Source organism: Muntiacus reevesi, chromosome 6 (assembly GCF_963930625.1).
Source record: "Muntiacus reevesi chromosome 6, mMunRee1.1, whole genome shotgun sequence".
Classification (NCBI taxonomy): Eukaryota; Metazoa; Chordata; class Mammalia; order Artiodactyla; family Cervidae; genus Muntiacus; species Muntiacus reevesi.
In genome coordinates this window covers 68,389,060-68,404,977 of record NC_089254.1, presented here as the reverse complement: position 1 = coordinate 68,404,977, position 15,918 = coordinate 68,389,060, and the positions used below count along the sequence as shown (strand labels likewise).

Genomic DNA, 15,918 nt, shown 5'->3' with positions numbered 1-15,918 from the left:
AAAACCTAAGAAGAAAAAGTAAATTTAAAAGTATGTTAAATAAATATTATGACACCTATGAATGAGAAAAAAGAAGGAAGGAAGGAAAGAAGGATAAAGAAAGCAATGGAGGAAGGGAGGGAGGAAAGGAGAGTGAGAAAGAAAGAAGGAAAAGCTTAAAGAGCAAAATAATCAATTTTTTTTATCTTTCGGCTCCCTAACCAGTGTAACCACAAGATAATATATAAAGTGAAACCATGAAATAAAAACATTCTCCATAAAAATAAGGAAAAAAGCCTTTGTATCAAATCATTCTAGATCATACAACGTAAAGAAAATAGATAATTAACGCCTATGTTTAATATAGATAACAGGCAAAAAAGAAAACAAAGCACAGGTTGCATATTTTTCAGTCCAAACAATCTCTATTTACACCATTTATGCCATTATTTTATCCTTTGTACTGCAATAAGGATGGAGTTTCTTGCCCCTATCTCGAAAGAAATCTTGCTGCACCCTTACTATTCTAAGTTTCATGCTCTGATAAGTATGGCCATATGCGTTTCTCCTTCAGGAACAGAATGCTTTAGGGCTCAGATGTCTCCAGAGGAAGTGAGGTGACTTGGGCAAGATGAATAAATATCCCTTCTTCATTGGGGTACTGAAAGTCAAGGCATTACCACTGTCAGAAACCAGAAAACAAGGCAGGAGCTATTCCCAGGAACAATGATTTAAAGGATGGGAAAGAGGCATTAAAATAAGTCATTAAATAAGTCATTATTTATTTTTAAATAATGAACATTATTAAATAAAATAAATGTTAATAAAATAAAATAAAATGTTATTTAAATAAATAAACATTAAAATAAGTCATTAAAATAATTTCCAAACCATACCCAGACTTTCCAAATCATACCCAGATACATATCTCTGCTTTTAGAAGCCAGTCCAAAACACTTGCCCTCTTTCTTGTTTTTATGTTTTATTTTTTTAAATTTTTGGTCACACTGCACGGCATATGGGATCTTAGTTCCCAACCAGGCAATTTCCCCTTGAAGTGGAAGCTCAGAGTCTCAACCACGGTACCACCAGTAATCCCTGATATCTTTCTTTTTTGCTGCTTCATTCTTGCCCAACTGACAGTCTCCACTCTCATCAGTCATCTCCTCTATCTCCTGGCCTACTCAAGCCTTTGGTTTCTATGTCAATATGACTTTGCATTCTAGAATTTAGTGCCTATCCTGTGCTAAGGATACATCAGTAAGGAAAATAAATCTCAGTCCTCAAGGAGCTTAAATTCTAGTGGGAGGGAAAAAACCAACAACAAAAATTAGTTAAAAATTAAAATATAGAGAACTAGTTGACCATACAACAATGCTGCTCATCAAATTTTTGACCTGCAAAAATGTCCGTTTCATGACTCAAACTTTATATTAAATGGTGATAATACTATTTTTAAAATTAAGCAGGGAAGAATAGGTAGTAGGGTGGATGGGGGGTAAGAACACAGATGGTAACTTAAAACAGGGCAATCAGTCTCCAAGTGGTAAAATTATATGAGATGGTTTTTCTGCTCTATCATTATTCTTCTAAGGAGCATGCAATCCTTCAAAATGAGTTTTTTTAAAAAAACTTTATGACGTCAAAATTGCTGAAAAACTGAAATGAGTCATTGTTATTTTAGTCACTAAATTGTGTCCGACTCTTTTGTGACTCCACGCACTGTAGCCTGCTAGGCTTCTCTGTCCATGGGATTTTCCAGGAGAGAATACTGGAGTGGGTTGCCATTTCCTTTTGTAGGGAATCTTCCTAATCCAGGGCTCAAAGCTACATCTCCTGCATCGGCAGGCAGATTCTTAGCCACCAGGGAAGCCCAAAATGCATCATACAACCATAAATTTTATGTTATTTACATCAAGGAGGAATATAAGACAGATCATATTAATACAATCTTATTTACACCCTATGGAATTGGAAATTCACACCCTATGAAATTGAAATTCACACCCTAAAAAACATAGTATAGTATAAAATATCTAACATATATGTTCTAAGCCATGAATTTTAAAAATAAGAAATAAAATATTTTCATTTTAAAAATAAGAAATAAACTATTTTAATCGGTATTGTAGAAATACAATTTTGTTACACTTTTTAATACACATGATCAAAGAACAAAACAATGCAAAATATTAAAGTATTTCCCTCAATTTTACATTCTTGAAACTGTTATACTTGTTTAACTTCAAGTGAATATCCATTTTCTGTTATTTACCAGACTTTATAACTTACAGTCACTAGGTACCATAGTTTTAAATGTAGCATTTAACTGTTATTGGAGAATGAACTAGCAACCCTCTCCAGTATTCTTGCCTGAGAAATCCCATGGACAGAGGAGCCTGGTGGGCTATGGTCCATGGGGTCGCAAAGAGTCGGACTTGACTTAGTGACTAAACAACTATAAACTGTTACAGGAAGATGAAGTAAAATGTAGGAAGCAAATGAAACTTTACAGAAGGATAAGAAAGTAGATTCAATGTGTATCTAAAAACAGTGAGTACAGCTCAGGAAAGACTTACTGATTTAGCAGGACATCAAGAATAAAAGATGTTCCAAAGGCGTCCAGCTGGAAGCTTGCCTGGTCAACGTGAGTCAACTGCAATATCAAAAAGATAAGAGGAATTTATTGTGCAGCCATGGAGATCTGATGATAAGTATATCTCATGATCATCTGAAAGTTTTATAATATAAATGAGAAAACCAATTCAACATGGAAGTGAAATAAAAACAAGGTAAAACTTTACCTTCTTTGAAGCCATTCACTAATCTAAAGTACCACTTAACCAAGGAAAGCAAGTACCCTCCCTTCCTGCTTTATCTCAAGTGACTAAATATTTCATTTCCAAGAAGACTGAACTACATTTCATTCTGGTTTAAATGATTGACTTCTTTAAAATTAAGCTTTGCATATTAAAAAAGAAATAGGGAAAATAAGTTAATGCTAGACTAGATTAGTATGATGAATGTGATCTATTATAAGGAAGATATCTAAACATCTAAAAAACCCTTTTCATCCTATCTCAAATACATACTTTAAAAGTAATAGTTCCGTTCTAATTTACCAAATGGGATTTCATCAAGGTTTCTGCAATTCCTAAGAGAAAAACTGAACCCTCGTCCATCTACTGCAAACATCACCCATTAAAATTTTACTGGGACAACCCATCACTATTTCCTATGCCATTTTAGGGACTCCCAGAGAAAATCACAAGGTATTCTAAAAACATAGGGTTACCAATAATATTAACATATTGAAAAACCACATGCATTAACTGAAAAGAGTAAGCAAAACTATTTATTCCAACACCTCATAAAACAGAACTATACCTAAGCAGTAGAACTGAAAATTATTTTATTTTTTTGGTTTATATTTGTCTGTAGTATCCAAAATTTCTACAATAAGCATGTATAATTCCTGCAGTAAGCATGTATAATTTCTTCAGTAAAAAAAGCAAACACTATTTTAGAGATGTAAACCATCTGAGCAATTGTATTTATGTAGCATGTGAGGGAGATGGTGGTGCTGCTCCCCAAGAACCAGAGCGTCTCAGTAAGGGTCATCCTAGGATTCTGTGGGACACAAAGGGCACCTCAGTCATACCTGGGATTTCTACTCTCATCAAACTATGGTATGAGGAGAAAGGAGAGAGCGTAATAATCATAAAGCTTTCTGGAATCAAAGGATAGCCCTTCAGTTTTAAAGTCTTTGAAATAAATGGGCATGGGAGAACGCTAACACATTCTGATCCTCATGAAATCACAAGGGAGAAGAACTCTCTGGATAGTTCTTAGCCTCATTAAACATTCAACCCCCTAACTACTCACTGTTCCCAATTAACACTCTGTGTTATTACCAAATTCTGACTTCTCTTCTATGATAGTTCTTGGAGCCACACCTTACTCTTCATTTCCATGTATGCCACAGCTCATATCCTCCCTTGATCTTTCTAAAACTGACACTTCCATGTGAAAATAGATAGCTAGTAGGAAGCTGCTGCATAACACAGGGAGCTCAGCTCAGTGATCTGTGATGATCTAGTGAGGTGGGATGCGGGGTGAGGTGGGAGGGAGGACCAGGAGGGAGGGGATATATGTATGAGTGCTCAGTTGCTCCGTTGTGTCCGACTCTTTGCAACCCCATGGACTGCAGCCCTCCAGGCTCCTCTGTCCGTGGGGTTTTCCAGGCAAGAATACTGGAGTGAGTTGCCATTTCCTACTCCAGGGGATCTTTCCGAACCAGGGATCAAACCCATGTTTCTTTCGTCCCTTGCACTGGCAGGCAGATTCTTTACCACTAGAGTCATCTGGGAAGCCTGAATAAATATATATATATATGAAATATATATATGAATAAATATATATGAAATATATGAAATGAATAAATATATGAAATATATGAAATGAATAAATATAATGTGAATTATATATATTCATATATAAAATGAATAAATATATATATACACATATAGCTGATTGACATTGTTGTATTGCAGAAACTAACAACACTGCAAAACAATTATGCTCCAATTAAAGAAAAAAAAAACTGACTCCTTACCAAAATAAAATTCTAACTGTAAGTCCTATATTTCCCACTACATCAAATACAAACTTTCTCTCTCTGCATATCAAGAACCTCCACAATCATCATCCCCACCTCAGACATAACAGCAAACAAGTCCCGAGGGACCCAGTCGTATCCATTCACACTCAGTTCTCTCTTCTACTCTTTAATTCCACAAGTTTTGTGCATTCTTTTTATATAGCTCTCATCACTTGTGCTTTTAAAAACCAGACCCTGAGGTGGTGATCTTTAACAAGGCCATTTCCCAGAAATGGCTCTTACCCACCTTTCAAGACTTCCCTGGTGTGGATTCCCTGGTGGCTCAGTTGGTAAAGAATCTGACCACAATGCAGGAGACCCAGGTTCAGTCTCTGGGTCAGGAAGATCCCCTGGAGGAGGAAATAACAACCCACTCCAGTATTCTTGCCTAGAGAATTCCATGGATGGAGGAGCTTGGCAGACTACAGTCCACGGGGTTGCAAAGAGTTGGACATGACTGAATGACTAACATGTCAATACTTACAATTTGTATTAATTCTGTTTAATTCTTATATTTTCTTTTTCCTGCAGCTTCAGTTTACAGCTGGTACTTTTATTTTATTAACCTCACTCAAGTCCCAAGGAGAAACCTGTGACTTGAATTCAAAAAAGAAATCTATTGACAGCATGGTTAACTGCTGTTTAGTGAAAAATGTTTGTATTATTGACAGTAAAAGGAACAGGATTATATTAATAGTGTTTTAGTGTAAGATAGACTTCCTTAGACTTTATGCAAATTGGTTCATTCAACAAATAATCTTTTGAGAGTCTTCCAAGTGTTGGAATGCCTTTGATTTGGGGGAAAAAGTGGTGAAGAAGGCTGCCCATGTTTCCCCTCTAGTGGGGCTTATCCTCTAGTGGAGGGAGACAGAAAGTGACAATTAAATAAAATGACACAAAATGAAAAATAAATTTGGAATATAAACACACTGTTCTCAGATTTAATAAAACAGGGTAAACAGGAACCAGGATAGATGGGGTTCTAGGTGGTATGGAAGCCTCTCTGAGGTGGTAACATCTGGGTGATGACCTGAATGATTAAAAGGGATCTACAACAGACAGAATAACAGCCCCCAAAGATGCCCACACTGTAATCTCTGGAACCTATGAACATGTTACCTCACATGGCAAAAGGGCTTGGAAGATGTGATTAAGTTAAGGACCTTGAGATGGGGAGAGTATACTGGATTATCCAGGTGGACCCAGTATAGTCACCACAGTCTTATAAAGTTCAGAGTCAGAGAAGGAAATATGATGGGGATTCTCTAGGCAAGAATACTGGAGTGGGTTGCCATGCCCTCCTCCAGGGGATTTTCCCATCCCAGGGATGGAACCCGGGTCTCCCACATTGCAGGCAGGTTCTTTACCATCTGAGCCACCAGAGAAGCCCAAGAACACTGAAGTGGGTAGGCTGTCTCTTCTGCAGGGAAACTTCCTGACTGTGGAATTGAACTGGGGTCTCCTGCACTGAACGCAGATTCTTTACCAGCTGAGCTACCAGGGAAGCCCTGTCATAATGGAAGTAGAGATTAAACTGAGGTGAGGAAAAGACCACATGCCAAGGACTGCGGCGGCTCTAGAAGCAAGAAAAAGGAAAAAGCTAGAGCCAGTTCTCAGCCACCAGAAGGAGCCCAGGCCTGAGAACACCTTTATTTTAGCCTTTTAAGACCCAATTCAGGCTTCTGATCTCCAGAACTGCAAGACACTTAAATCAGTTGTTTTACAACATTAAGTTTTCAGTACAACATGTTAAAGCAGCCATGGGAAACTAATGTAGCATCACTAGCAATGTCCCTGAACATTTAGGAAAATAACTCCAATAACAAGTTGATTGGATCAGTATTCAATGTCATTTTCCTCCATGGCTTGGTTAAAAACCAAGGCACTTGCAACAGTGACACTCACAAACATGGTACTGATGCTCATGAAAGCACAAGGATCAAACTCCAAACATAGGGGGACTTCCCTGAAGGTATAGAGGCTAAGAATCCACGCTCACTGCAAGGGGTGCACGTTCAGTCCCTGGTCAGGGAACTAAGACCCCACATGCCAAGCTGTTTGGCCAAAACAAAAACAAAAAACAAACCGACAAACAAATAAAACTCCAAATATAGGACTTCCCAGCCAAACAAACCTTGCAATGGTGATTGCTGAAATACACATTAGCCTTTTTTTCCTTGCATTCTGGATAATCTCCTACCACTCTGGTACTTGCCATCCCCATATGTCTGACTTAACCAGTAGGCCAAAGAGAAGAAACGTATTTACTTCTTCAGGTTAGCTTGGAGAAATACTAAATTAAGTAGAATTACACTGAGTTCAGGCAATATTAACAATTCAGCTTATTACTCAACACTTTTGAAGTGAGCCAGGACAGCTCACAGAAAGTTAATCTTAAACCTTACCTTCTTAGCTCAAAGGAAAAGAAAATATTTAAGAAGAGAGAACTAATCTACTCAAGATTTTCCTCTTTATTTTGGTGGGGGAGTGCCTAACATATATTGCTCCCCTAATTCTAATATTTATTAACTTTAACTAGAACATTCAAAGGTAGCAATGACTCTTAGAGACATTTGAAAATTATTATTCTGCAGAAATGCACTTTTTCCAATTACTATGTAAGAATGACTTGTGATTTTAAAATTTTAAATGCTTCATTACCATAGAATAACATTGAGAGAACCTCTGGAGCTCATTTAAGGTAAATCCTTATTTTACAAATAAAGAAACTGAGGCATGTGGGCAATGTCATTTCCAAACCATATTGGTAGTAGGGCAGCATTTCACCTCCTGGCAGGTCTTTCCCACCACGCTTCATCTCTTTGCTTTCATTCTGCAGCTTGGAGGTGCTTGCAGATTTTCCTGGGTTCTAAAGAGCACTTTTAGAGCACATGAGAAGACAATCAAACCATGACAAACAATCTTTGGAACTCTTGACTCCATCAGAAAAGTCAAAAACATTACTACATCTGACACAAACAACAACCTTAGAAATTAACAATTATAGTTTACAACACACATAGAAACCAATTTTTAAGGGAAAAAAATTACAAAGGTAATGGTGAAATGCTTGTGTTTTAAGTAGTGAGGCTGACTTTGATCATAGCTATGAAAAGACTGAGGGAGAAAAATGAAAAAATATAAAATAACTATCCAGATGGCAATAAAACTTAATAAATCAATATAATTACATAAGAATAATTTAAATTTCAAATTTCAAAAATGAATCATAGGATTTTAGGACCAGAAAACCTGATACAATCCCCAGATTGAGGCCTGTTTATTATTCACGGGCAAGAGCTAACATTTAAATGTGAAGTTAATATAACCTCCATGCTCCTCATGCATTTTGCTTCTTGGCAGCCTGTCCTTTTCTCTTGAGTTCTCCCAGAGCCAATGAACTAGGGCCAACCTACAGATTCCAAAGAGAAGCTATAAATTAACTTTTTGAGCTTCTGTTATTTACAAGCTTTTTTAAAAAGCAAAGATGCACTAAAACTTCCACAGAATCAGAACTTTGACACAAGGAGAAAGACAGGTAGTTTAATTAAGCCAACCTAAATAATGAATCAATGAATATTAGTAGAGTGAGAGTATTACCAGTCACACGGTATTGTGCAACAGGATACGTCTGTAAATAATTAACAAAATTAAAAAGAAGTCATCAGTGCATGTAAAGAGTCTTCAGCTATTCTGCATCCTAAATTCTTTTTGATGTTTGATTGCTTCTACTTTGTTTTTTAAAAAATACAAGTGTAATTTTTTGTATCCAATACTTTGAGTTCAATAAAAAAAAAAATACCACTAATTAGTTTTATCTATTTTTCCTGTTTTTCTACATCAGACAAGGCAACTGAAGAATCACCATAACCTCTCTGTAATTACTCCACTGCTTTATGTGGACTTCTGACAAAACAGCTCAAAGAGACATATAGCTTATTAACATTACGATCCCTCATTCTAGAATTTCCTGTAACCACATCAATAATATAGCTTTCCCCTGTCTACTTAGTTAATATATGGAACTTATTGCAGCAGAATTGTATAACAACAGCATTTTTAACAGAGCATTATACTCAGTAGATCTACTTAATACATAAATTAATAGAATAAATGTGAGAACAGTAGGGCTTTCTATCCATAATTCTATATCTATGACTCTATGTTAAATACCTCCCTCTTTTCATCTGGTCAACTCAATCATACCCATAGTTGTCATAATCTACATTTTATTTGACACTTGCTTTACATACTATCTTTAACCACAGTGCTCTTAAAATCCAACCCTCTACATTTAATATTGTAAGAACCAAATAGTGTTCAACAACAGAACATGTTAAAACAAAATGACAGAAAACAAAAAAGCATAGCTTTTAAAGCCAAGCAGACTGGTTTTGAATTCTAGGTCTTCCATTTATTAATGGAACAAACTAGGGCAAACCGTTTAATGTCTCTGAACTGAAAGTCTCTGCCTCTAAAAGATCAAAAATAATAATAAACACTTCTATAGCTTTATTGTGAAAAATGAAGGATAAGTTACAATCTATTCGACCTTTGTGAAGCACTGACCATACCTCAGGAAATACATAGGGCCTTGGGAAAACAAAGAAGAGTCAGACATGGCACCCAAAAAACTCATAGTCAAAAAGAGAAATCATTAGCCAAAATATTACAAAATATTTCAAAGTCCAATAATCAGTTCAGTTCAGTTCAGTTGCTCAGCTGTGTTCAACTCTTTGCAGTCCCAGGGACTGCAGCATGCCAGGCTTCCCTTTCCATTACCAACTCCTAGGGCTTGCTCAAATTCATGTCCATAAAGTTGGTGATGCCATCCAACCATCTCATCCTCTGTTGTCCCCTTCTTCTCCCACTTTCAGTCTTTCCCAGAATCAGTGATTTTTTCAATGAGTCAGTTCTTCACATCAGAAGGCTTCAGCATCAGTCCTTCAAATGAGCATTCAGGAGTGATTTCCCTTAGGGTTGACTAGTTGGATCTCCTTGCGGTCCAAGGGACTCTCAAGAGTCTTCTTCAATGACAAAGTTCAAAAGCATCAATTCTTCAGTGCTCAGCTTTCTTTACAGTCCAACTCTCACATTCATACATGACTACTGGAAAAACCATAGCTTTGACTAGATGAACCTTTATTGGCAAAGTAATGTCTCTGCTTTTTAACATACTGTCTAGGTTGGTCATAGCTTGTCTTCCAAGGAGCAAACATCTTTTAATTTCATGGCTGCAGTCTCATCTGCAGTGATTTTGGAGCCCAAGAAAATAGTCTGTCACTGTTTCCATTGTTTCCCCATCTATTGGCCATGAAGTGATGGGACCAGGTGCCATGATCTTCATTTTTTGAATGTTGAGTTTTAAGCCAGCTTTTTTTTTTTTTTTTTTTTTTTTTAAATATTATTTTATTAGTTGGAGGCCAATCACTTTACAACATTTCAGTGGGTTTTGTCATACATTGACATGAATCAGCCATATAGTTACACGTATTCCCCATCCCGATCCCCCCTCCCACCTCCCTCCCCACCCGACTCCTCAGGGTCCTCCCAGTGCACCAGGCCCGAGCACCTGTCTCATGTATCCCACCTGGGCTGGTGGTCCGTTTCACCATAGATAATATACATGCTGTTCTTTCAAAACATCCCCCCCTCACGTTCTCCCCCAGAGTTCAAAAGTCTGTTCTGTACTTCTGTGTCTCTTTTTCTGTTTTGCATATAGGGTTATCGCCACCATCTATCTAAATTCCGTATATATGTGTTAGTATACTGTAATGCTCATGGATTGGAAGAATCAATATTATCAAAATGGCTATTCTACCCAAAGCAATCTATAGATTCAATGCAATCCCTATCAAGTTACCAACGGTATTTTTCACAGAACTAGAACAAATAATTTCACAATTTGTATGGAAATACAAAAAACCTCGAATAGCCAAAGTAATCTTGAGAAAGAAGAATGGAACTGGAGGAATCAACCTGCCTGACTTCAGACTCCACTACAAAGCCACAGTCATCAAGACAGTATGGTACTGGCACAAAGACAGAAATATGGATCAATGGAATAGAATAGAAAGCCCAGAGATAAATCCACGAACCTATGGACACCTCATCTTTGACAAAGGAGGCAAGGATATACAATGGAAAAAAGACAATCTCTTTAACAAGTGGTGCTGGGAAAACTGGTCAACCACTTGTAAAAGAATGAAACTAGAACACTTTCTAACACCATACACAAAAATAAACTCAAAATGGATTAAAGATCTAAATGTAAGACCAGAAACTATAAAACTCCTAGAGGAGAACATAGGCAAAACACTCTCCGACATAAATCACAGCAAGATCTTCTATGACCCACCTCCCAGAATATTGGAAATAAAAGCAAAAATAAACAAATGGGACCTAATGAAAATTAAAAGCTTTTGCACAACAAAGGAAACTATAAGTAAGGTGAAAAGACAGCCCTCAGATTGGGAGAAAATAATAACAAATGAGGAAACAGACAAAGGATTAATCTCAAAAATATACAAGCAACTCCTGAAGCTCAATTCCAGAAAAATAAACGACCCAATCAAAAAATGGGCCAAAGAACTAAACAGACATTTCTCCAAAGAAGACATACAGATGGCTAACAAACACATGAAAAGATGCTCAACATCACTCATCATCAGAGAAATGCAAATCAAAACCACAATGAGGTACCATTACACGCCAGTCAGGATGGCAGCTATCCAAAAGTCTACAAGCAATAAATGCTGGAGAGGGTGTGGAGAAAAGGGAACCCTCTTGCACTGTTGGTGGGAATGCAAACTAGTACAGCCACTATGGAAAACAGTGTGGAGATTTCTTAAAAAACTGGACATAGAACTGCCATATGACCCAGCAATACCACTTCTAGGCATACACACTGAGGAATCCAGATCTGAAAGAGACACGTGCACCCCAATGTTCATTGCAGCACTGTTTATAATAGCCAGGACATGGAAGCAACCCAGATGCCCATCAGCAGATGAATGGATAAGGAAGCTGTGGTACATATACACCATGGAATATTACTCAGCCGTTAAAAAGAATTCATTTGAATCAGTTCTAATGAGATGGATGAAACTGGAGCCCATTATACAGAGTGAAGTAAGCCAGAAAGATTAAGCCAGCTTTTAACTCTTCTCTTTGACTTTCATCAAGAGGCTCTTTAATTCTTCCTCGCTTTCTATCATAAGGGTGGTGTCATCTATGTATCTGATGTTATTGATATTTCTCCCAGCAATCGTGACTCAAGCTTGTGCTTCATCCAGCCCGGCATTTTGCATGATGTACTCTGCATGTAATTTAAATAAGCCAACAGAAGAGAAGACTCTATACATGGACATCACCAGAAATCAGACTGATTACACTCTTTGCAGCCAAAGATGGAGAAGCTCTATACAGTCAGCAAAAAGAAGACCGGGAACTGACTGTGGCTCAGATCATGAACTCCTTATTGCCAAATTCAGACTTAAATTGAAGAAAGTAGGGAAAACCACTAAATCATTCAGGTATGACTTAAATCAAATCCCTTACAATTATACAGTGGAAGTGACAAATAGATTCAAGGAATTAGATCTGATAGACAGAGTGCCTGAAGAACTATGGGTGGAGGTTCATGACATTGTACAGGAGGCAGCGATCAAGATCATCCCTAAGAAAAAAAAATGCAAAAGGGCAAAACAGTTGTCTGAGGAGGCCTTACAAATAGCTGTGAAGAGAAGTGAAAGGCAAAGAAGAAAAGGAAAGATACACCCATTTGAATTCAGAATTCCAAAGAATAGCAAGGAGAGACAAGAAAACCTTCCTCAGTGATCAATGCAAAGAAATAGAGGAAAACAATAGGATGGGAAAGACTAAAGATCTCTTCAAGTCCAATAACAGATATATGTAAAAGATACAATAGCAGACCTCTGACCATAGCATTACAGAGAGTTGAGGAGGTACTCCTCAGACCAAGAATGCAGGGGAAAGCATTCCTAATAAAGGACCTACAAAGACACAAAAATAGAAAATAACTCAGCACATTCAGGGATTGAAAGAAATGCTATATTCCTGAGACAGAGAATGGGAGGCTTCTATTGTAGGAGAACAGGCTAGAACCCCAATGGCAAAGAATTTCCAAACCAGTGGTTGTCAATCCTGACTGCATATTGAACCAGTGAACCAGTGAAGTTACTCGGTCCTGTCCGACTGTGATTCCCATGGACTGTAGCCTACCAGGCTCCTCCATCCATGGAATTCTCCCGGCAAGACTACTGGAGTGGGTTGCCATTTCCTTCTCGGGGGATTTTCCTGACCCAGGGATCAAACCCAGGTCTCCCGCATTGCACACAGACACTTTACCGTCTGAGCCACCAGGGACGCCCCCGTATTAGGCTGCATACGCAGGCCGAAGACTGCATATTAGGCTTCCTCAGAAAGTCTTGATCTGTTTTTACTACGTATTTATTTTCTCTTTTTGGAGTATCATTGCCTTGTAATGTTGGGCTAGTTTCTGCTGTACAATGAAGAGAACCAGCCCCACGTGTGCACACAGCCCCTTCCTCCTGATCTCCCAACCTCCCTCCCATCCCCTCCATCCCACCCCTCTAGGTCACCACAGAGCAACAAGCCGAGCTCTCCGTGTTACCCAGCAGCTTTCCACCAGCTAGCTATTTTGAACATAGCATTGTATATACGTCAATGCTACTCCCCAATTTGTCTCACCCTCCTCTTTCCCTCTGCATCCACAAGCCTCTGTCTGCATCTCTATTCCTTCCCGGCAAATAGGTTCATCCATACCATTTTTCTATTTTCCATATATATCCATTAATATATGATATTTGTTCTTCTCTTTCTGACTTACTTCACTCTGTATGACAGACTCTAGGTCTAACCACGTCACTACAAATAACCCAATTTTGTTCTTTTTTATGGATAAGTAATATTCTATTATACATATGGAGCACATCTTCTCAGAAATATTTTTTTAAGAAATATCAGTGCCTGGGCCCCAAACTCAGAGATTCTAATTCTTTTAGTCTACAATGGATCCTGGGCATCAGTATTTTTTAAAGAACTACCCTGTGACTCTGAGGGTGGCCAAGGGTTCAGAACCACTAGCATAAAACAATGTAAGAAATGTACTCTTTATCCTGGAAACAATAAGAAATGGATGTAAAAGCCTTTGAGATGATAGATGTTCAATAAATAGCTCCTTTCCCGTCTCTTCACAGTTTATGACAAAATATGTTTAGTTTTGAAATGATCTACTTACCAAATTCGCACATATTTCTTGCAAGAAAAATGTATGTTCTTTTGACAATTTACTGGTTGAATTTTGTTGTTGAACTCAACCAAAATATAAATGTTTTAAAAGTTTAAAATAAAAAATAGGAAAGGGACAGTAAGAAAAGGCAAAAAAAAAAAAAAAGAAGAAGAAGAAGAAAAAGAGATTCCATCTGGTGGCCTTCCAGATAAACTGAAAGCCAAGAAGTTTACAGAAACATCTCTGCAAGCACCTTAGCATACTCTTTTGCACACAGCAGGCTCAAAAAACTTAAAAAAAAAAAAAAAAGAAGAAGAAGAAGAAGAAGGAAAAGAAGCACTAGATTGGAATTCCCACGACAATTTTTAAAAGAGCTCTCCATGCGGGTCTAACACGTAATCAATTACTATGGAATTCCTCTCTAGTTGTACTTGCTCTATAATGCATGCAAATTTCAATTCTTGCTATTATTTGCTGTGAAAAATTTTACAACTGATGCAAACATGTCCCATTGCTGTGGACATGCACCTGTCTAGGGATGTGTTATCCAAGAACAAAGATTTTGTTATGCAGATCTCAGCACCCAGGAATGGCAAGGTGAAGCGACACATACCATCATGGCTTTTCTTAGATGAGTTCATTTTATAAAATTTTATATTGGAGTATAGTTGATAAAAAATGCTGGGTTAGTTTCAGGTCTACAGCAGAGTGATCCAGTTATACACATCTTAGGAGGCATGCTCTCAATTTGCCTTACTGAATTTCCAGTTCTGATGTCACTGAAAGCCCTCCTGGTGGCCAAGGACCCTTCTCTCCAGTGGCTGCTGCTGCAACATGCTGGGGTGGGAGGGTGCTGGGCAGGCACTGGCATCAGCTCTGATGTTCTCATCTCCATTCAGGAAGTTAGGCAGCCTCATTACCTATTTATGCTCTGCTATATTCTGATAAATCAGTCTCTCCATCATCTTGGCCATTAACTGCCCATTACTAGGACTTCATTTCGGTCCTGAACAAGAAAACGCTTACTCACACAAGCCTGAAGTAGAATCAGATCTTTATGATCTTTAGCAGCCTGAGAACAATACAATATGTAGTCATATTGAGCTGTAATTAAATCTGAGTGCAAGGAACCCCAATGTTTGAATGCCATAAAATCAGCAGACAACATCCCACAGATGAACCAGTCCTGGGAAACTGATACTTTCCCTTAATGCAAGAAAGGCTTAGGAGAAAGATTACAGGTCTTCCTGGCCCCACTGCTGATCTGACATTTCATTTATGGAGCTACTAAAACTTTCTCATTTTGTTTCTCCCCAAACGATAACTGAAAATAGTATGAATTACAGGATGCTGCAAGAAAAATACTTTAAAATTTTTGTTTATGGTGAAAAAATATATAAAATCTTGCTGCAAAGCATAGTGTAACTGCTGAGAGCTAAATAAGAGACAGGTAAAAAGAGCAGAGGAGGGGAGAGGCAGTTAAGCTATTACATTATCAAATGAATGACTAGTCAGTTCAGCTCTAAATCGGATAATTTTAAAAGCAGGTCTGGAAATAAAGGTTGTCTCTGCCAGCTGGGTCACAGTCCTTCCTGGAGGCAACATCAGAAAGAGGTCAAGTCCAAAGAATAAAATTAAGAATGGTGAGTTCTTCACATCAAGATGCACTTCAAGCAGTTGTTACATGAATGGATTTTTGTTTGCTTCCTTGCTTAATTTCATCTTCCTTTTAAGGATATCAGAGACATCTGAGAATTAAGGCTCAATACATGAAAGGGTCAGCTCCCAGAGTCAGAAGAAAGAAATCACTGACCAAAATGTCATGATGAATACTGGTACATAAGAATTCCACGGCATTTTCTTTAAGAAAAAATTTACATAAGGTAAGAAAGTTTTTTCTCTCCTAGAACTAAAGACTAACACTACATAAGTGAGACTTTCTGCTCACACACACACACATAATATATATATACATACATATATATATGTATAAACTTTATTTTTT

The 15,918-nt window shown here is 37.7% G+C and overlaps 1 protein-coding gene across 10 annotated transcripts in view; it reads right to left on the bottom strand.

Moving 5' to 3' along the window:
• The window catches only part of ADAM22 (ADAM metallopeptidase domain 22), a 222,781-nt gene that overhangs the window by 180,431 nt on the left and 26,432 nt on the right, over positions 1 to 15,918 (bottom strand). For all 10 annotated transcript variants that reach the window (XR_010663779.1, XM_065939998.1, XM_065939996.1 and 7 more), the window contains exon 3: positions 2,559 to 2,635. Coding sequence is in view for 9 of the 10 variants with exons in the window: in XM_065939998.1 (XP_065796070.1) it covers positions 2,559 to 2,635 (77 nt within the window). In the remaining variant the exon portion in view is untranslated. The remainder of the gene's footprint in view (positions 1 to 2,558; positions 2,636 to 15,918) is intronic.